The 20629-nt window shown below is 37.6% G+C and overlaps 1 protein-coding gene and 1 pseudogene across 3 annotated transcripts; both read left to right on the top strand.

Moving 5' to 3' along the window:
• Positions 1–316: 316 nt before the first annotated feature.
• On the top strand, positions 317–16290 carry CNIH4 (cornichon family member 4; the record flags this gene model as incomplete). 2 transcript variants are annotated; one of them, XM_081299005.1, is made up of 5 exons in its annotated part: positions 317–458; positions 2669–2737; positions 6881–6993; positions 9155–9295; positions 13580–16290. In XM_081299005.1, the coding sequence occupies exons 1-5, from the start codon at positions 390–392 to the stop codon at positions 13605–13607; spliced, it is 420 nt and encodes a 139-aa protein (XP_081155131.1). In that variant the 5' UTR covers positions 317–389. The 2 variants fall into 2 exon arrangements, with proteins under 2 accessions (XP_081155131.1, XP_081155132.1); XM_081299006.1 differs by lacking the exon at positions 13580–16290 and having other exon boundaries at positions 9202–9295.
• Positions 16291–19369: 3079 nt separating this feature from the next.
• On the top strand, positions 19370–19952 carry LOC308651288 (high mobility group protein B1-like; annotated as a pseudogene). Its single transcript has one exon. The product of its transcript is annotated as a high mobility group protein B1-like (transcript).
• Positions 19953–20629: the final 677 nt, after the last annotated feature.

Raw genomic sequence — 20629 nt, 5'->3', positions numbered from 1 at the left:
GCTTTGAGGCATGCAAGTGGATTGAGAGCAGACACTAAAGAAAATTTCACACATGGCACATAACTGAGTATCCAGCAGTTTACAGGCGTTCGGTAAATTCTCAAAGACTAATTGCTTGGCACTATTTCTGGAAATAATCAGATTGATGCTAGAGTTTCCGCTAACCTCTTCGGTTGTATACGAACCACTGGACTACATTTCCCAGCATGCATTAACACCACTGTGGTTGCTTTGAAAAGTGGATTACAACTCCCGGCATGCCGTGCAGGCGAGGACTACACGCCCCAGCAAGCCGGGAAAAGGGCCTATCAGGGGCGGGAGGGGCTCGGGAGCCGGTTTGACGGAAGGAGCGGCGGCGACCGAGGAGGCGGAGGAGGTGGAGGAGGAGGATGGAGGCAGTAGTGTTCGTCTTCTCGCTCCTCGATTGTTGTGCGCTCATTTTCCTCTCAGTCTACTTCGTATCCTTGCCTGAGGCGGGCGGAGGAGGGCCTGGGGCCCGCCGCCTGAGGGACGGGGCTGAGGGTGGGCCCGGTGGGCACCAGGGCAGGTCTGTGAGGGAGGTGCCCGGCGGCGGTCTCAGGTTCTAGGGGCACTGGCCTGGCCAGAATGAGGCGTGGGCTCCCAGGACCGGGAAGGGAGCCCCGCTGCCGTTCGGTGCCCTGACCCCACCGCCTGCCCTCCCTGGGGGGTCCCAGCGGGCCTTGCTCTTGGCGCACGCCGGCCTGGCCATCGCGCCCTCCCACTGCAATACCCGCGACCGGCCCTGCCCTGAGCGACGGCTGGCTCTTGGCCTCCCTTTTGGCCCTCGGGAGAAAAAGGTTCCCTTTTTCTTGGGGAGCCCCGGCGCCATTCCCTTTTTTAGTATGTCGGAGGCCCAGGGGCGGTCTCTCGCGGACATTCGGGCTCTGGGACGATCAGCGGCGATTTGCCGCCTCTTGTCTTCCCCACGGCTACAGCCGGGCTGCCCGCCCCTTTGTTCTTGCTGGCTAAAGTGTTTGTGGGGACCTTGTACTTCCAGGAGTAACTCCTTCTGAAACTGGCGACGTGCATCGTTCACAATGCCGTTTTTTATTGAGTGTTGGGAAGGAGTATTTAAAAAACCATCTGTAGGGTGCAGTTGTGACTCTGGTAGAGCGCTCGCCTAGCACGAGTGAGGCATTGGGTTCCATCCTCAGCACCACATAAAAATAAAATAAAGATATCGTGTCGACTCAAAACTTAAAAAAAAAAAAGAAAAAGAAATCTGCAGTGAATATTTTGGTTGACCCTGACAGTTGAAGATTGTAAATTCAGTGACTACATGTGATGTAGTTTCCAGTAGTTTCTCAACTTTACATTTTTTCTGTCAGTCCATGTTAAACTCCAGTATGTTACACTATTTAAATTGTGCATTCCAACCAGTAAATGGTTGTTCAGCAGCATAGCACTGTACTATTTGTGTAGGGTACAGTGCTTCCCTGTTCTTAAATAAACTTTTTATTTTCACTTTTTAAATAATAATAATTATTATTATTATGGTGATTGAACCCAGGGGTGCTTTACCACGGAGTTACATCCCCAGTCCTTTTTATTTTTTTTAAGAAGGGCTCACCAAGTTGCTGAGAGTTAATTTTCAATTCTTCTGCCTCAGCCTGGGATTACAGGTGTGCGCTACCATGCCAGACAAAATGCTTCTATTCTTTTTGAGGGGATGGGGTGGGGGGAGGATTGAACCCAGGGACTTGTGCATACAAGGCAAGTATGCTACCAACTGAGCTATATCCCCAGTCATTTTTTATTTTGAAACAGGTCTTGCTATATTGCCAAGGGCTAGCCTTGAATTTGTGATCCTTCTGCCTCAGCCTCCTGAGTAACTGAGATTAAAATGTGGTTCACTGCTCCTGGCTGTAATCCAAATTTTTTTGGTTTTAATACTTAAAAAAAATTTAAAAAAAATTTAGTTGTAGTTGAACACAATACCTTTATTTTATTTATTTTTGTGTGGTGCTAAGAATCAAACCCAGGGCCTCGCATGTGCTAGGTGAGCGTTCTACTGCTAGGCCACAACCCCAGCCCCTAAAAAAATTTTTTTTAAGATATATTTATTTTTTAGTTGTAGATGGACACAATACTTTTATTTCTATTTACCTTTATATGGTGCTGAGGATCAAAACCAGTGCCTCATATGTGTTAGGCAAGCTGTCTACCACTGAGCTACAACCCCAGTCCTGTAATCCAGTTTTTGATACATATTCATTGCCAGCATGTGACCATGGGGTGTTTATAGTTTTTGTATCTTGTTTTCTTTATTTACATTTTAAGTCATCAAAGACGTTTTCTTTTTTTTTTTTTAATTTTTTTTTTAATATTTATTTTTTAGTTCTCGGCGGACACAACATCTTTGTTGGTATGTGGTGCTGAGGATCGAACCCAGGCCGCACGCATGCCAGGCGAGCGCGCTACCGCTTGAGCCACATCCCCAGCCCAGGTTTTCTTGATATATCATAAATAAACACTACTTTTCTAGTGGAAATCAATATTTTAACTTTTTTTTAAGCTTAGACTCAAACTCAGGGCCATGTGCAGCTGTAACACTGAGATACATCCTCTTCCTTGCAACTGGGATTGCTTTCTGAAACTAAATGCATAATTTTTATAAAAAAGTATAATTCCTTATCTTGATCATCAGATAATTACATTGTCTGATTTAGAATGTGATTACATTAATGCTAGATCATGTTGCTCAAAATTAAACAAGGTAAGACATTTTCTTGCTCACTTTTTGCTATTGAAGTCAGTTCTTCATTTTCCATTTTAAAGATTATTATAATCAACATGCATTTTTTATTTTAGAATGAATGTTGGTTTTAGAGTTCATTTTAGAGTGTATATTCATTAGACTGTTGGTAGAACTGCTGCTTTGCAATATTTTAGATCATAAAATTATGCTATAAGATTTGACTTGAAATTTCATTTCTTTATTCTGTGTATTCCTGTCTACAGTAGGCAGCTTCATTATTCAGTCCAGGCTCAGGTTCATTATGAAGATAATTATTTTTGTTTTCTGTGTCTAAACCTCTTCCTCCCACTTATGGATAAAATTCTCAGTTTGTCTTTTTTTGGATGAAAGAAGACCTTCCTTGTGTGGCTTGCATAGAAGTAAATTAATTAGATTTGTTTTAAGGCCATTTACTTTTAGTATAGTCAGAACTTTATATTGGCATAATATTCTGAACTGCAGAACTCGTCTAGATATAGGGAAACCAGTTGTCCCTAATTCATTTTACAATGAGTAGACAAACACTTTCTGGATGAGAGTTCAAATACAAATAGGATACTTGAGAGGTGTTTTTGGCTTGACCTAAAAACAATTTTCATGGGTCTTCACATTTTCAGTATACTTTAGTTTCTCTGACCCATGAAGAAAATAAAGTTATATGTATTTTTTGAAAAGTGTATCTCTGAAAAGTTAAAATTAACATGTATTAATTTTACAGATTAATGGGTTTCACTGTGACATTTCCAAACATGGATGTGTTGTATGTTGATCGTATCTACCTTTCCATCTGCCCTCTCCTGCCCTCCCCTTCCTCCAACCCTCTTCCCAACCCTCTTTGTAATGATTCCTCTTCTACTTTTAAGATTACTATATTCTGGGGCTGGGGATGTGGCTCAAGCGGTAGCGCGCTCGCCTGGCATGTGTGCGGCCCGGGTTCGATTCTCAGCACCACATACCAACAAAGAGGTTGTGTCCGCCAATAACTAAAAAATAAATATTAAAATTCTCTCTCTCTCTTTCTCTCACTCTCTAAAAAAAAAAAAAAAAAAAAAAAGATTACTATATTCTTCTACTGACAAAGTTGCTCCTTGGATTTGAAGTTTAAGTAGTTTTTTAATGTTAATTTTTATGAAAGTTGTACATATACACGACTAAGTAGGTGGTATTGCAAAGTTTATAGTGAAAAATAGTAGTCTCTTCCTGACCCCTTTAAGTCCTGTCTTGCTAAAGGGGTAACTGATTTTAATACTTGGACAGTTTATTTTTTTTTTCTGGTATTTATATCTCTGTTTCTTTTTCATTTGTTTGCACTATTTCTGGATTTGTCAGTTTTAAATATTGACTTCACAATATGGAAGAAAAGATTTAATTGTTCTGTACTCCTTTACTTAAACATCTATTTTCCTATTATTTCATTTTCCTTTTTGGAAATATTCCATGTTTATATCATAATGCACTGTTATAAAATATAGATATTTTTTATTGCTGAACCTCGGTTGATAGTGATAGTAGTTTTCTTTCTTTCTTTCTTTTTTTTCCCCTGGGTATCTTTTCCAGAAAAATTACTTTTCTTTTATTTACCTGTTAATTAGTCTTCAGATACATCTCCAAACCCTTCAGTACTATTTTCTTTATGGTAAAATGTATTAAAATAACCTATGAGTTAAATTTTTCCCATGGGACCTGTCTGTTCAAGGATTCCAGACTCTTACTGTCCCCTGGACTGATTGCTCTCTAGGTGTGTTTCACAGTTTCATTCTGAGACTCCTGTTTTGTATTCCCTGATTCTTGTTATCTTATATATTCCTTTTTCTTGGCCCTTCTACCACATTTTGCTAGAATAGCTTCTTGACACACAATACTTGGGATATTTTTTAAATATCCATGTTTGAAAATATCTTACCCATACCCTTGATAGTTTATCTGAGTATAGGGTTCTAGGTTAGAGAAGACTTTAATTTCAGAATTTTAAAGACATTGCTGGTGGTTTTCTAGTGTTGTTCAAGTTGGAAAATCTAAAGCCATTGAAGCCATTTGCTTTCTTTGCTTTTTTTTTTTTTTGATACCTGGGATTGAACCCAGAGGCTCTTAACTACTGAGCCACACCCCAGCCCTTTTTATGTTTTATTATTTAAAAAAAAAATTATAGTTGTATATGGACAGCATGACTTTATTTGTTTCATTTTTATGTGGCACTCAGGATTTAACCCAGAGCCTCTCACATGCTTGGCAAGTGCTCTGCAATTGAGCTTAGCCTCAACCCCTTATGTTTTATTTTGAGACAGTATCTCACTAAGTTGCTTAGGGCCTCAATAAATTGCTGAGGCTGGCTTTGATCTTGCTATCCTTCTACCTTAACCTTCTGAGCTGCTGGGATTACGCCATTTGATTTCTTATTTATTTTTTTATATTCCTTTTTTTTGCTATGCTATGGACTGAACTCAGGGCCTCATACATGGTAGGCAAGCGTTTTACCATTGAAATACATTCTCAGCCCTTTTATTATTTTAATATGATCACTTTTTTTACCCACTGTCTTCTCCACAGAAGTTTTAGAATCTTTATCCTTAGTGTTTTCAAAGTTTGCAGTGGTATGTCTTTAGATATCTTTGTTTAGTCCCTTTTCATAGTTTTGGACATGTAATAGACTCTTTCAACAGGGAAATTTTTCTGTAGTCTTTTCTTTTTCCTTTGGTGCTGGATATTGAATACAGGGCTTTGTGCACACTGAGTTTGTGTTCTACTACTGAGTTATACTCTCAGCCTCTCTTGTATTTTTTCTTTGATGCTATCGCTCTTCCTTCCTTCCTTCCTTCCTTCCTTCCTTCCTTCCTTCCTTCCTTCCTTCCTTCCAACCCAGGGGTACTCTACCCCTGAGCTACATTTTTATTTTTTATTATGACGCAAGGCCTCACTAAGTGACTGACTTTGAACTTGTCACTGGGATTAGAGGCATGTACTGCTGCTCTAAGGTGTTTTTTTCCTTGATCTATTAAATTACTCCAGAGAAGAATCTTCCAAGCTCCTACCTGGAGAATATAATCCTGATATTAGTATTTTCTTATTCTTAGAACAAGTGAGGTGTAAGGCATACTCTTTTTTTTTCTTTTTAGAGAGAGAGAATTTTTTAATATTTATTTTCTAGTTTTCGATGGACACAACATTTTTATTTTATTTGTATATGGTGCTGAGGATTGGACCCAGAGCTGCGTGCATGCCAGGCGAGTGTGCTACCGCTTGAGCCACATCTCCAGCCCCAGTAAGGCATACTCTTGAGGGAAGAGACAAAACAGAGGACTTAGTTAAAAGTCAGTAAACCAAACATAATAAGGTTAAATCTTAGTGCCTAAATCTTGTTTCAGGTAAGTGTTTGTGTGTAAAACAAAGATGAGTGCAGCCCACTGCAAGAAATCTAGAGTTTAAGCTTGAAGCAGGGGCACATACCTGTAATCCCAGTGACTTGGGAGGCTGAGACAGGCAGATTGCAAGTGTGAGTTCAGCCTGGACAAGTTAGCAAAACCCTGTCATTAAAAAATTTAAAAGGGATGGGGATATGGCTCCGTGATAAAGTGCCCCTGGGTTGAATCAAAAATACCACAAAAGTACCAAAAAAATAAATGAATGAATGAAAGAAAGGAAGAAGAGAAAAAGAAATCCAGAGTTTGAAAACTACTTCTGTAGGCGTCTGATATTGTAAGCTTTTAAAGGATTCTGGAGATAGGAAATTGTTTCAAGATTGATATTCTGACTTAGAAGCAACCTGAAAATGCATATTAACCATCTCAAATTAGAATAAGAGGCTTTAGCATAGATATTGGAATAGAAAATAAATAATATACTCTATTTTTGCTCTAGTTAGCATTTAAACCTGCTTAGTGATTGACTTTAAGCCTTTGCTTAGGACAAAACACAATTGAAATTTAAGTGCTTTATATTTAAGCTGCTCCCTGATGCATTTGCATGGGGTCAACACTATGCAAATCTGGGACATCTGAGTCTAAAAATAATCTTGAAACAGTAGCTTGTAAACTTTCTTTGAACATTTATTGATTTAGTTTCAAATAACATGTATAGTCAGGAAAGACATGGTGGTGGGCATAATATTGTATTCTTTCCTTGCAGTGGGTAATTCCAGAATTGATTGGCCATACTGTTGTCACTGTATTAATGCTTGTCTCATTGCACTGGTTCATATTCCTTCTCAACTTACCTGTTGCTACTTGGAATATATATCGGTAAGTATAATTTGTTTACTATTTTGTCAGGGCAGTTAAACTTTTTTCTTTCTTTCTTTTTTTTTTTTTTTTTTTTTTTTTTTAAGTAAACAGCCTTCTTTTCTCCATGAAAATGCTTTATTAAATCAGTATAAATTTTGTTGTTTCACTTTGGAATATTGGGCAAATGGTAATTGCATGTCTCGATCTTGTGGTTAAAGCACAAATTTACATGTCATGTTTATTTGTTAATGTCTAAAGACTTGTGAAATGTTTTTTCATTGCTTTGAGTATAATTTTCTTTTAAGTATAGTCAAAAGTCTGAAAATGTAAGCCCTTTTTGTTTGTAGATAGTTTTTCTAAATTTTTTTAGTTGTAAATGGACACAATACCTTTATCTTATTTATTTTTATGTGGTGCTAAGGATTGAACATAGAACCTCACACGTGCCAGGCAAGCGCTCTGCCACTGAGCCATAATCCTAGCCTCTGTAGATACAGTTTTTAATTAGAGTGTACTATACTTAGAATGCTCCAAAGAAAATTACATTTTTAAAACCTGCAAATTAGGTAACTTATCAGAATTTTTGACTTAATAAATATAGGAAGTTTGTTAAAAAATAATAGAAACAGTGATTGGATATAATTTTATAGTTGTACTATTATGAAGCATATTGTCTTGTGAATAATTGTGGAAAAATCTTGACAAGCTTAGAGTGTCACTAAGTTGCTGAAGTTGGCTTACTCTGCCAGGTTACTGAGATTACAGGCTTGCACTCTTGTGCCCAGCCTCTATATTTTTAGGTTTTATTTTATTTGTATCTATTTTTTTTTTAAAGAGAGAGTGAGAGAGGAGAGAGAGAGAGAGAGAATTTTTTAATATTTATTTTTAGTTCTTGGCGGACACAACATCTTTGTTTGTATGTGGTGCTGAGGATCGAACCCGGGCCGCACGCATGCGAGGCGAGCGCGCTACCGCTTGAGCCACATCCCCAGCCCTGTATCTATTTTTTTTAGCGTAAAACCATTCATTGCCAATACTTAAGCATGATATAAAGTACAATTATAATAAAAAGGACATAGAAAAGAACAAAGTGTTGGAGGAACATAAGAAGAATGTGAAAAGATAGTGGAAGGTAGTAGAGGTAAGTAAAGGGTAGATTTGCAGGAATGATCTTAAAAAGATAGTGAAACTAGAACCTGAGCTAGGGAAATGTTTCTCAGTCTGTATGGCTTTTCTATTTAGCAACAACATGCCCAACTACATGAAGTTTTAAGGACAAACAAAAAAAGAAAGAAAAAAGAGTGACACTCTTGGGGCTGGAGATGTGGCTCAAGTGGTAGCGCGCTCACCTGGCATGCGCGGGGCATTGGGTTCGATCCTCAGTACCACATAAAAATAAAATAAAGATATTGTGTCCACCTAAAACTAAAAAATAAATATTTAAAAAAAAAGAGTGACACTCTTCTTAGATAACTTGGAAGTCAGAGAACAATAAGACTCTTTGAGACTTCTCTGGATATATAAGTATAGGTGTGCTACTAGGATTTGGGAGAGAATTTAAGATTTGTGGAGCTCAGAAGGGCCTTTGCATTTCACAGAGGTGGTAATTCATTGTAGCAAGAATGAGGAAACCAGATTGTCCTAGAAACTTGGACATGAAAGCCAGAAGAGATCATAAACAGTGCTGAGTTAAAACATGTATGTTACACAAACAGCACAGTCTGGATGTTGAAACCCAGACATATACAAAGTAATCCAGTTTTCTTAATTCTCCATATCCTATAAAGAAGTTTCTAAGAACTTGATGAAATTAGTTTGGTTTTAGAGCCTCCATTAACCTTTGTATATTGGAAAAGAGCTGTAGGGATGGATAACTGGTTTGGTAGTTTTCTACAGGAGATGGATAAAAGGTTCTCAGTGCATAAAACATCCCTTTTTAGAATGTTACTGTATTTGTTTCAGAGGACAAAAAAATTACACTAAAAATTAACAGTATTATAATGTCCAGAGGAAGACTAAGTGGTAGCCCACAACACCATTTCTGTCTATATTTGATTTGAATTAAAAGCTGCAATGATGGGTTCACATTTAAAGGTTGATTATTATTAGTTATTTTTTTTCAATATTTATGCTAACAGTTTGAATTTCTTTTTAATGTGTATATCCTTTAATTTATCAGTTTTATTATGGTACCAAGTGGCAACATGGGAGTGTTTGATCCAACGGAAATACACAATCGAGGGCAACTGAAGTCACACATGAAAGAAGCCATGATCAAGCTTGGTTTCCACTTGCTCTGTTTCTTCATGTATCTTTATAGGTGAGTTTAAAGTTCTCTTGGCATCTTTTTAGATGCCATGTCTGCTTTTGATGGATAAGTTATTACTATAGTAGAAGATTTTGCATTGATATTGCATAACTTTGGGGGTTTTATGTGAATTTCTTATGTGGCTGTGTAGATTCTTTTATGTGTGTTATCGAATCAGCATTCTATTTAGTCTATAGTAGAGTTACTCTGTAGTTATTCCTTAGTCATTGAGGCTATCAACATGCTTAAAACTATCTTGGCTATTTTTTTAAAAAATAGTTTTTTAGATATTAATGGACCTTTATTTTATTTATTTATTTATATGTGGTGCTGAGAATCGAACCCAGTGCCTCACACATGCTAGGCAAGTGCTGTACCACTGAGCCACAACTCTAGCCCCTGTCTTGGCTATTCTTTTCCTGCCCTAGTGTTTAGCTGTGAGGGATTACTTGTAGCAGGTTTCACCTATCACAAGCATTAATATATGTACCCCTAGAGACCATCCCTCTTGTGGGTTTCTGGGGAGTTAAACTACTGGCAGCGGATCTCAACAACTTACATCAAATTGGGCTGATCTTTCTTGGCAGTAAGGAATTTAGATGTGATGCTGATTTTCCTTGGTTCTAAATGGTCTAATTGTATGTCTTCTAGTTATAATATATGCAAGTAAGAATTAATATGAAGAATTGACTGTCACACACTGGAAGCCTTGTGTAGTCTTGTTTAAAACTTAAATTTATTCCCTTATGTTTTAGAGATGAACATACCACATTTTCCTTTATCTATCATAGACTTATAGTACAGAGCAAAGGGGAGGGAAAAAAATGCCACTGTATGATTTGATTAAGCCTGTAGGAAGTTAGAAATCAGGCTTAACTTTAGTATCAAATCTTTAATTAGATGATTTCTACTTTTCTCCTTTTTAAAAAATTTTCATTTTTTTGTGGTGCTGGGCCTTGAACACATGGTCTTATGTGTGCTAAGCAAGTGTTTTACCACTGAGCTACACCTCTAGCCCTTGAAATTTTAATGTTTTGTACAAGCATAAGAACTATTTAGGAAAAATTTATACTACTAAGCTTTTACCCTTGCAAGATTCTTAATAGCAATTATATGGAGATAATGCTTTTTTATCTGAAATAGTTTAAAGTCATAAACTTTGTCAGGCATCTGCCTGACAAAGCTGCCTTATGGACCTCCTTTACTGGGTTAAATCTACCCACTAGCAAAGAATAAATTAAAATTAGAGTTTAGGGCTGCGCATGGTGGTAAGTGCCTGTAATCCCAGTGATTTGGGAGGTTGAGACAGGAGGATTGAAAGTTTGAGTCCAACCTTAGCAACTTAGTGAGACCCTGTCTCAGTATAAAAAAATCAAAAAGACTGGGGTATACCTCAGAGGGATGGTGCCCTGGGTTCAACTCCTAGCCCCTCCTTCCCCAATTCAAAAAAAGTTTAGGACCGGGATATAGTTCAGTATTAGTATTTGCATAGCATGCATGAAGCCCTGGGTTTGATCCCCAGTACTGAAGAAAAAGAAAAAAGAGTTCAGTCCCTTTTCACCATTCATTTTATTTGCTTTTTTTAGAGTTTTATTTTGAAAATTAGGGCAAAAGAAATCACTGCTATCAGTTTCTGGTTTTTGTGCCCTACCTTAGTGCTAATGGGCTTAATTTTTAATCTAGGTATTAAAGATGAAATTAAAGGTCAAACAGTTTTAATATTAAGAACACAAGCTGGTAGCAGAATACAACAATTACTAATAGGGCATTATGTAAAATTGTGGATGTATAACCGACGTGATTCTGCAATCTGCATTTGGGGTAAAATTGGGGGTTCATAACCCACTTCAATCTAATGTATGAAATATGATATGTCAAGAGCTTTGTAATGTTATGAACAACCAATAAAAAAAATTTAAAAAAAAGATAAGTAAATAAAAAAAATTAAAAAAAAAAAAAAAAAAAGAACACAAGCTGGTGTGGTGGTATGTGCCTGTAGTTCAAACTACTCCAGAAGCTAAGGCAGGAGTTTGAGCCCAGCCTGGGCAACATGTGAGACCCCCATCTCAAAAAAAAAATAATAAACAAAAGAATACAATGATGCATATATTTTCATTTTTTAGGTCAAACTATGGGAAGGTATCTTTACTGTCATATGTTTCTTTGTATTTGTTTCTGAAGTAACAGAAACAAAAAAACTAGGTGGAATTGGTATAGCTAAGGTTATCCTTTTTCATTCTCCCCTGAAGGTTTCACACTGTTGGAGGGTAAACTTGAGCAGACATTCCTTGCATCTTGGTGTAGTGTGAGCTTTGTTGGGTTCATGTTATAGACAGGCTTTTTGAGAATAAACATAAAATTGAGGAGCAGTCATATGGCTTAGTAGACCTGAAGTTTTGAGATTCAAAAATGCACAAGAGTTTCTTTGTCTTGGTCACTGAATTTAAAGCAATGGGAAAACAGGCTGGAGGAATTGGGAAGCCATTAGGGGGACTGTAGCTCGGTGATACAACACTCAGTAGAATTGTAGCATGTGAAAGGTCTGGGTTGAATCCCCAGCACCAGGAAAGTAGTAGTAGTTTTAAGATATGGCTTTTTACAACTAAATGAAGGATAAGCAAACTGTATAACTGGTATACCTGGCAGCTGCTCCTTTCCTTGTTTCTCTCTCTCTCTCTTTTCTTCCTTTCTTCTTCCTTCTCAGCTTGTCATTTTCAGTCACTTTGCTATTACCCATCCCTTAGTGTCACTCATAGTTACAGGGATCAGGATGAAAGAGAATAGTTTTAGAATATGACCTTGTAGCACTTTTTTTCTTGGTTTTGGTTGCTATTTTTTTAAGTGATTTTATTATCAAATTACTAGCTTTTATTGCAGAGTTTTTATGCTGCTCCTATTCTGATTCTGTTGTCTGCCACACCTGGCATGTTGTTCAATAGAACTAAAGTTTTGGAAATAAGAAAAAAAATGTTCATCTTTCTTAAAGAATGGTGAAATTAATGCCTTTGAGTTTCAGTTAGGTGCTAACCAAGTAGAAGCTGGGCTTTACCACTTCCTGTGTGACTTGGGGCAGGTATATTTACTTCTCTGTGCCTCAGTTTTTCATTGGAAATGGAATCTTATACCTTCCTCATTGAATTGTAGTGTTGACTAAATGAGATGGTGCATGTAGAGCACTTAGATTTATATTGATGTGTATAGTAAATGCTCAAAAGTCTTTCAAAAATACCAGCTACTACCATTAATCTGTGCTGTTCATTGTGTATATTTAATATTGTTAAATTTAGAGAACTAATCATTTATACCATTAGTATCATAAGGGTCTTTTTGTGCATGTTAGTCATTTGATCTCAGCAGAGCAAGTCTGATCCCTGATAAATAAAAGGAAAGGATCGTTTTTTATCATTGTTCAACTGAGGTGATTTCATAAGATTATTTATTGGATGATTGCTATGGGTCAGACACTGTAAAGCACTGCGAGTTACACAAAGGAGCAATGCAGAATCACTACAATGGAGAGCTCTGAGCTTCACAATTGCTGTCCTAGGGTGTCACATAGCACGTGAAAGTGCAGGTGTTGGGATCGTGCTCTCATTTTGGAGGAGCTCATAGATCAGAGCATGCAAGATGATGAGCTATGGAAGGAGCCATGCAACTGCTCTGGTCTGAGGCTGGCCTCCTCAGGAGGTGCTTCAGAGCACCTTCCTGATCATGGAAGCCCAAGTGTGTGTGTGGAGGGGTGGTGGGGGAGTAAGGCAGAGGGATTCCAGGCATAGCAATAGCTTGTGCAAAGACCTGGTGAGATAATTAAAGGTTGTTCCCCGCCCTGCATATAGGCTCCTTTTTTTTTTTTTTTTTTTTTTTAAAGAGAGAGTGAGAGAGGAGAGAGAGAGAGAGAGAGAGAATTTTTAATATTTATTTTTTAGTTCTCGGCGGACACAACATCTTTGTTGGTATGTGGTGCTGAGGATCGAACTGGGGCCGCACGCATGCAAGGCGAGCGCGCTACCGCTTGAGCCACATCCCCAGCCCTCCTTTTTTTTTTCTAAACATATACTCCCATATTGTTTTTAGGTTGTACTCCCACTTTCACCCCTAATTACTTATTATTTAGTGAAGAATTAGGCCATCAGGAATCCCTAGTATAAATATTCTTCCTTTTGGGTAAAACATGATTGTCTTCTACTCAAATGAATGTTCTTTGGTGACCCTCAGTGATGGAAGTCTGGACAGACCAGACTGTAGGAACATTTCTAAAAAGGAAACATTAGTAACATTAATTTCTTCTTTTCACAGTATGATTTTAGCTTTGATAAATGACTGAAGCCGGAGAAGCTGTGGTTGGAGTTAACCTACAGTACAGTGCACAGTTGAAGAGCCAGAGACTACTTACATCATCCTTAGAACCGTGACCATAGCAGTATATATTTTCGTCTTTGAACAAGATACTATTTTTGCTGTATTTTTACCATATAAAGTATTTAAAAAACATGAATTGAGTTTTTGTAGATTTCTGGTTCTCAACATTAGCCTGAACCCCAACACATGAAGGTGTTTTTTATCATCTGAGTGTTGAAGAAGGTTATTTGTATGTAGAAGTAGGACTGTCCTGTCAGCCTTGCAAAAGAAATAAAGGACACACCTTAAAAGGGAATACTTGATAAGCCAGATTGTCTTCAAGTCTACTGAAGAGTCAGAATATAAAACAACACTGTTAATCTGGACAAAAGAAAAAAAGAAAGTTACTTACCCTTTTTGCCTATATTGTGGCAACTTCAAAATAGTATGTCTTAAAGATTTATGGGATTGTCAGCTAAAAGTCTTTCTATAAGAATATTAATAGAAAATGACATTTCAAAAATTTATATTTCTTTGCAGAATTTGTGAAATATTATAAGCCATTTGCCCAGATACAATGTAATTCTTGCTTATAGAAAGGGAAAATAAATTTAAAAAACCAAGATTTTTATCAGAGCTTTCATTTAAAAGCTACTGTCTCCACAATCACCCCCAAACTCATACAATCTCTTTGGTGCTTGCAGGGTCTTATTTTGTATTGCAATTGATTCAACTGTTTTTGATCTCTTTTTATTTAATGGGATTGGAGAAGTGATTTGGTAGAAGAATCTTTTATAAGATTATAAGCAGGAAGAATTGTTCTTTGTCAGTGAAATCGAGCCTACTAGTGCTCTGCTTGGTGCCGGGATTAACTGCATTTCTTCTGTTCTTATTGCACTGACTACTTTGTGAACTGAGAACCAATACAAGCCATTTTGTGCTCATAGCAATATCTAACAGAACTCAGTTTCTTGGCGCTATTTGTAAACCCTGCCACATTGAGATCAGTTGCCCCCAGCTGTCTCTCAGCTCTCATGATGTCAAATGAGCCTGGTGGGTCATTCAGGCCTAGCTTATGCTTTAATATTGCTATCTTAAGCGTTGGCATTTAGGCAAACCATGATTGTTCTATGACAGAGTCCAAAGGGATTATTTATTCTGGCATGACAGAATTGGATGGCTGACACACCTTGTGGTCCCCAAAAGATTTAATGTTGCATAGACTTTCGGCTTTAGCTTTGGTTGAAATAGAAGCAAGGGAGCCACTAAGCTAAATTCCCATGCAAACAGACCATGTTTCAGGGATAGAAGTGGTGCTCTGGCAACAAACACATTTAAGGAAGAGGGAAGTGGAGGCAAAGTAAATTTGATCCTGCTGGCCTCTGAAGAGTCACAGAAATTCTCTTTATGGTAATCTTATTGCTGCTAGGCAAAGGGCCAAGAAGCTGTAACAGAAATTACTTTGCTTGCATCTCTTTCTTTACTTTTTCCCTTGGAAGCACATTCTGTTTAAAACATAATCCTCCCTAACTGCCAGTGCCTCTCAGTGTTCTGCCCAAGTTTTTAAAACAATGAAGCTGTTGGAAAATTTAAATCCTGGAAACTAAGAGAAAATGGTTTACTTAAAGTAGCTCAAAGGAGTGGAGAACTTTTGACCAAAATCTTTCACCTTTTCATTCAAGTATTCTTAATAGCCCAAACTGAAACCCACATGGCTGAAAACTTTGGGGCTGCAATTCCACATGTGGCACAAGGTGCTGGGGCTGAGCAAATAGGTGCCTATTCAAAGAACCAGGAATGATTTACTTCTGAAGCATTAACTAGTTAAAAAAATAAAAACTCTCCCTTTCTTGTATTGCTTGTCTGTATCAAAGTCAAGAAAGGGGTGGAAGAGATCTAGCTTTTATTTTTTCAGGGGCTTTTCTATGAGAGATGAAAAAGAGGGGACAATAGCACTGACTTTAAAATAGCTATGGCTAAGATGCTAAGGGTTAGTTTATATTTTTTGATTTGAGAGTTCCAGAGAATCTTGGAGATCATTTGTTTTAATGTCTTAAAACTTGAGGCCTAAATATTGCCCAATATCTCATTAAGTATGAGCATCTGAAATCCTGATGTTTAGTCCAGTGCTCTCCCTTACCCACTCTACCATGTCCCTCTATAAAGGCAGTACTGAGGACCCAGCCAGTGCACACTACCATGAGGAGTTCCTGTGCGTATTTTAATTTGTGTATTGTCATTTTTCTCTTGGCATTCTTTCAGTGATAGCAGGCACCATTGCTAAATCACTGGAACCTCAGCTGAGAGAACTGGGGAACCAAAATCCAAGATGCAGCTCAGTTCATCAGAACCTAGCAGGTACTTTCAGCTGCCTTTTCATGCCTGCCACACAGATGACGGTGGAATTAAGAGTCCAAATCAGTTTCCTGTGACCTGGTCTTAACTTTGAAGTTGAGAACTAAAAAAGCTTCCTGCTGTACTTTATCTCCTATGGTACTTTCTGTCTCTGTCTGGTATTAGTTATTCACCTGCAAATAATCTCACCTACTAGATTGTACGCTCCTGGAGGGCAGAGTCCACTTTTATTTGTATTTTCATCTTTTCTCTTCTGGCACCTAACTCAGTGCCTTGAACACAGAAACAATAAATGATTGTTGAGTAACAAGTAACTGATTGTGTTGTTCTATTGCTTTTCCAGCAAGAAGTCTAACTGATGTCTTTTAAGTCAGGGAAAGTAAGAAGCAATGGAGCAACATAATCAAAGTCCACTGCCCTCTTTGTTTTCAAGGCAGTCATTTGCAAAATAGAAAATTCTAAGGCTTGCTGGGCTAGGAAAGAAAACTGCTATATCTGGTCCACTTGAGACTGTTGAAATCAGTTTTGCTCTGACTGTAATACTTTGTCAGAAGTGGTTGTGAAAAGTACATGCACTTGATGCAATTAGTTGTCCCCCAAAATGTAAACTAATTTCAAATGTATAAAACTAGATAGCAAGATCGAGAAGTTTAATTTTAAATTCTGTACTTATCATCTAGATCTCTGCCACCTGAGTTTTTGTACTTTAAAGCAAATGTACTGTTTTTGCTATGCAGTGTAATAGATTGAAATATTTTTGGGGGTTGGGGATGTGGCTCAAGTGGTAGCGCGCTCGCCTGGCATGCGTGCGGCCTGCGTTTGATCCTCAGCACCACATACAAACAAAGATGTTGTGTCCGCTGAAAATTAAAAATAAATAATAAAAAATTCTCTTTTTAAAAAAAAGAAATATTTTGGTATAATGAAGCTTCAGAAGGCCATTCAAAGAATGTCTATTCAGGTTTTCTAAGGGTTTGTAAGTGAAGTCTTGGGTTTAAGCCACACTTTCAATGAATATTTTGAAAGGCAGAAACCAGTTTTCTGCTAATGACTGAGGGTCATTCAGAACCTTAGCATTATCATTCTGAACTGCGACTATCGAAATAATGATCAGAAAGGTAACTTGGTACTGCACTCAAGTTGCTCTTTAGAAAAAACTTTGGTAAAAGCTTATATTTTCAATTGCTTTCCTCTTGAGGATAGGTGGGAAAGTCTGTGGGTGGGTGGTCAAAATCAGCTAGCTGAGATCTCCAAGGTTTGATTGGCTTCCTTTATATTTGCTTTGCTACATCTGCTGTGAAACAATCTTGGTTTCATATATATCAATTCCCATTAAACATTACAATCAGGGCTGGGGTTGTGGCTCAGCAGTAGAATGCTCGCCTAGCACGTGTGAGGCCCTGGGTTCGATCCTCAGTACCACATAAAAATAAATTAATAAAAAATAGGTACTGTGTCCAACTACCAAAAAAAGTTTACAATCTAGTCAAGATGTTGAATTCCTATTTTCTAATGGAGCACCTTGTGTGTCAAATACAGAAAATAAGAAAGATGTACTCCACCACTGTGCTATACTCCCCCAGGCCTGACACGGTTAAGATTCTGAGTTACACACTAGTAAACCATCACTCTCCAGTCATCTTTTATTTCAGGTTTATGTTTCAGGACCCTGTGCTTGATCAGAATCTCCACTTTGTTGCTGACTCTGGATTTAATCTCACCTAACATCCATTATTTTGAGAACCATGCACTCTTGATCTAAGAAACTGGCATGAAAACAGGAGCTTGAATCCTTGGTTCATTCCCACAGCTCAGTTCACTCAAATTGATAATCTCGGAAGGAGAGGAGGCTATAACATGGAATTAAATTAGATGAAGTTTCTCTCTAGAGCCAAATGTCTCATCTTGATTTGATCAGCAACTTGTTTCAGAGACTAGACGCATAATGAGTAGGAGCTGAACTTAATACACAACTGAAGGCTGCACGTTTGGCTATACTATTATCTCCAACAAAGAGACCAGTGGGGCAAGGCTAGTAATCCTTTGGTTTTACAGTAGCTCTGAATAAATTTACTAACTTTTGGGAAGAGATAAACAGGTCTAAACCATGTTAATTGGTAATTTTGTATTTACCAGTTGCAATAATCAACTCATTATATGCATAACTTATTACGTTCTCTGCCCCATCCTGCTTTGAAGCAAATTCCAAACATTACACCTGTAATATTTTCATATGTATCTGTAAGATATAGGTTCTTAAAACACATAACCAAGACAGTAGAATAAATTGGATGTAACTTTCCTATGTTTATATGAATACATGACCAGTGTAACTCCACATCATGTATAAACCCCCAAACAGGAAGTTATACTCCATTTTATGTATGTCAAAATACATTCTACTGTCATGTATAACTAAAAAGAACTACAATAATGAAAAAACATAACCATAGTACCAATGTCATACATAACCAATTTCTTTTTTTAATATTTATTTTTTAGTTGGACACCATATATTTATTTATTTTTATGTGGGGCTGAGGATCAAACCCAGGGCCTCATATGTGCTAGGTGAGCGCTCTACTGCTGAGCCACACCCCAGCGCCCCCATAAACAATTTCTTAGTATCAAATATCCAATCGATGCTCAGGGTTCCCCAGTGGCTCAAAAATTCTACAGTTGTTGTTCCCACTTAAATCCCAACAAAATCTGTTCATTTGGTTAATGTTGCAAGTCTTAACCTTTTTAGATTCCCCCCCCCCTTTTTTTTTTTTTTTTTTGCAATTTGTTTAAGGAACTGGGTTACCCAACATAAGTAATCAAATTATTTGTTGTGTAGAACCTGTAACATTCCAGATTTTGCTAACTGCATCCCCACTGGTACTTTTAAGCCACTCTTACAAAAACCATAGTTTGACTAGGTGCATTCTCAAACAATACAGTGCTGTTTGGTAGATACTGTTAGGCTTTTTTATAGATGAGGGAACTAACCTTTGACATGTTAACTTGTCTAAAGACACACATTAAGTGATAGGATTTATATTCAGGTCTGATGACTACAAAACCTATGATTTCAATATGTAAAGATATTCAATGTAAAGATTCAAGTTTCTTTTGGAGGTTTTCCTCTATAAAAATCTATTGTTTTAATAATGTGGAGAAAAGTCCCTTGAATTTCAAGTGTCATTGAAATGAGCAGTTAACTAGCAGTAAAGGGGGGCCTTAAATTTTCCAACTATCATTGACAAGTTTTAAGTCAAAATTTCCAGGCATCTCGTTTCTGCTCTCACAGCTATTGTGGTACACTGAGCTCCATAGAGACAGTACCAGGGAAAATGAGACCCTGATGGTCACTGGGTGACTCTGTGCCTTGCTGAGGAAAATCGACTTAACATGGGCAAAGGAGATGCTAAGAAACCAAGAGGCAAAAGGTCATCATATGCATTCCTTGTGCAAACTTGCTGGGAGGAGCACAGAAGCACCCAGATGCTTCATGCATCTTCTCAGAGTTTTCTAAGAAGTACTCAGAGAGGTAGAAGAACATATCTGCTAAAAAGAAAGGAAATTTGAAGACATGACACAGGCCGACAAGGCCCATTATGAAAGAGAAATGAAAACCTATCTATCTCCCTCCTAAAGGGGAAACAAAAAAGTTCAAGGATGCCAATGCACCCAAAAGGCCTCCACAGCCTTCTTGTTCTCTTCCTTGTATTGCCCCCAAATCAAAGGAGAACATCCTGGCCTAACCATTGGTAATGTTGCAAAGAAACTGGGAAAGATGTGGACTAACATTGCTGCAGATGACAAGAAGCCTTACGAAAAGTAAGCTGCTAAGCTGAAGGAAAAATATGAAAAGGATATTGCTGCCTACTGAGTTAAAGGAAAACCTGATGCAGCAAAAAAGGGAGTTGTCAAGGCTGAAAAAAGCAAGAAAAAGAAGGAAGAAGAGGGGCTGGGGATGTGGCTCAAGTGGTAGCGTGCTCGCCTGGCATGCATGCGGCCCGGGTTCGATCCTCAGCACCACATACCAACAAAGATGTTGTGTCCGCTGAGAACTAAAAAAATAAATAAATAAATATTAAAAATAAAAAAAAAAGAAGGAAGAAGAGGAAGATGAAGAGGATGATAATGAATAAGTTGGTTCTAGTGCAGTTTATTTGTATTGTCTATAAAGCACTTAAACCCCACCACTCACTCCTTTTAAAGAAAAAAATTGCAATGTAAGATTTGCTTTTAAACTATACAGTGTCTTTTTTTTTTTTTTTTTTTTTTGTATAATTAACACACTACCAAATGTGTCTTTAGAGAGCCCTCTCCTGGTGGTATTTTCAGTAGCTCCAACCTTGCCTGATACAGTATGGGGTTGTGAATTGGTATGGAAATTTAAAGCAGGTTCTTGGTGCACAGCCAAATTAGTTATATATGGGGACAGTAGTTTTTCATCTTCAGTTGCTTCTGATGAAAGTTATACAAAATAATTATTGTTCTGTTAACTGAATACCACTCTGTAATTGCAAAAAAAAAAAAGAAAGAAAAAAAAAGTTGCAGCTGTTGACATTATGAATGCTTCTAAGTAAATACAATTTTTTTTTATCAGTTAAAAACAATGTCAAGTGGTGATCTCTAGACCAAGGAAACAATGGATGGTGTAGT

This window comes from Spermophilus citellus (genome assembly GCF_964194105.1).
Source record: "Spermophilus citellus genome assembly, chromosome: 6".
NCBI lineage: Eukaryota > Metazoa > Chordata > Mammalia > Rodentia > Sciuridae > Spermophilus > Spermophilus citellus.
Note: the sequence above shows the minus strand (reverse complement) of the source record. Positions and strands in the feature narration are given on the sequence as shown.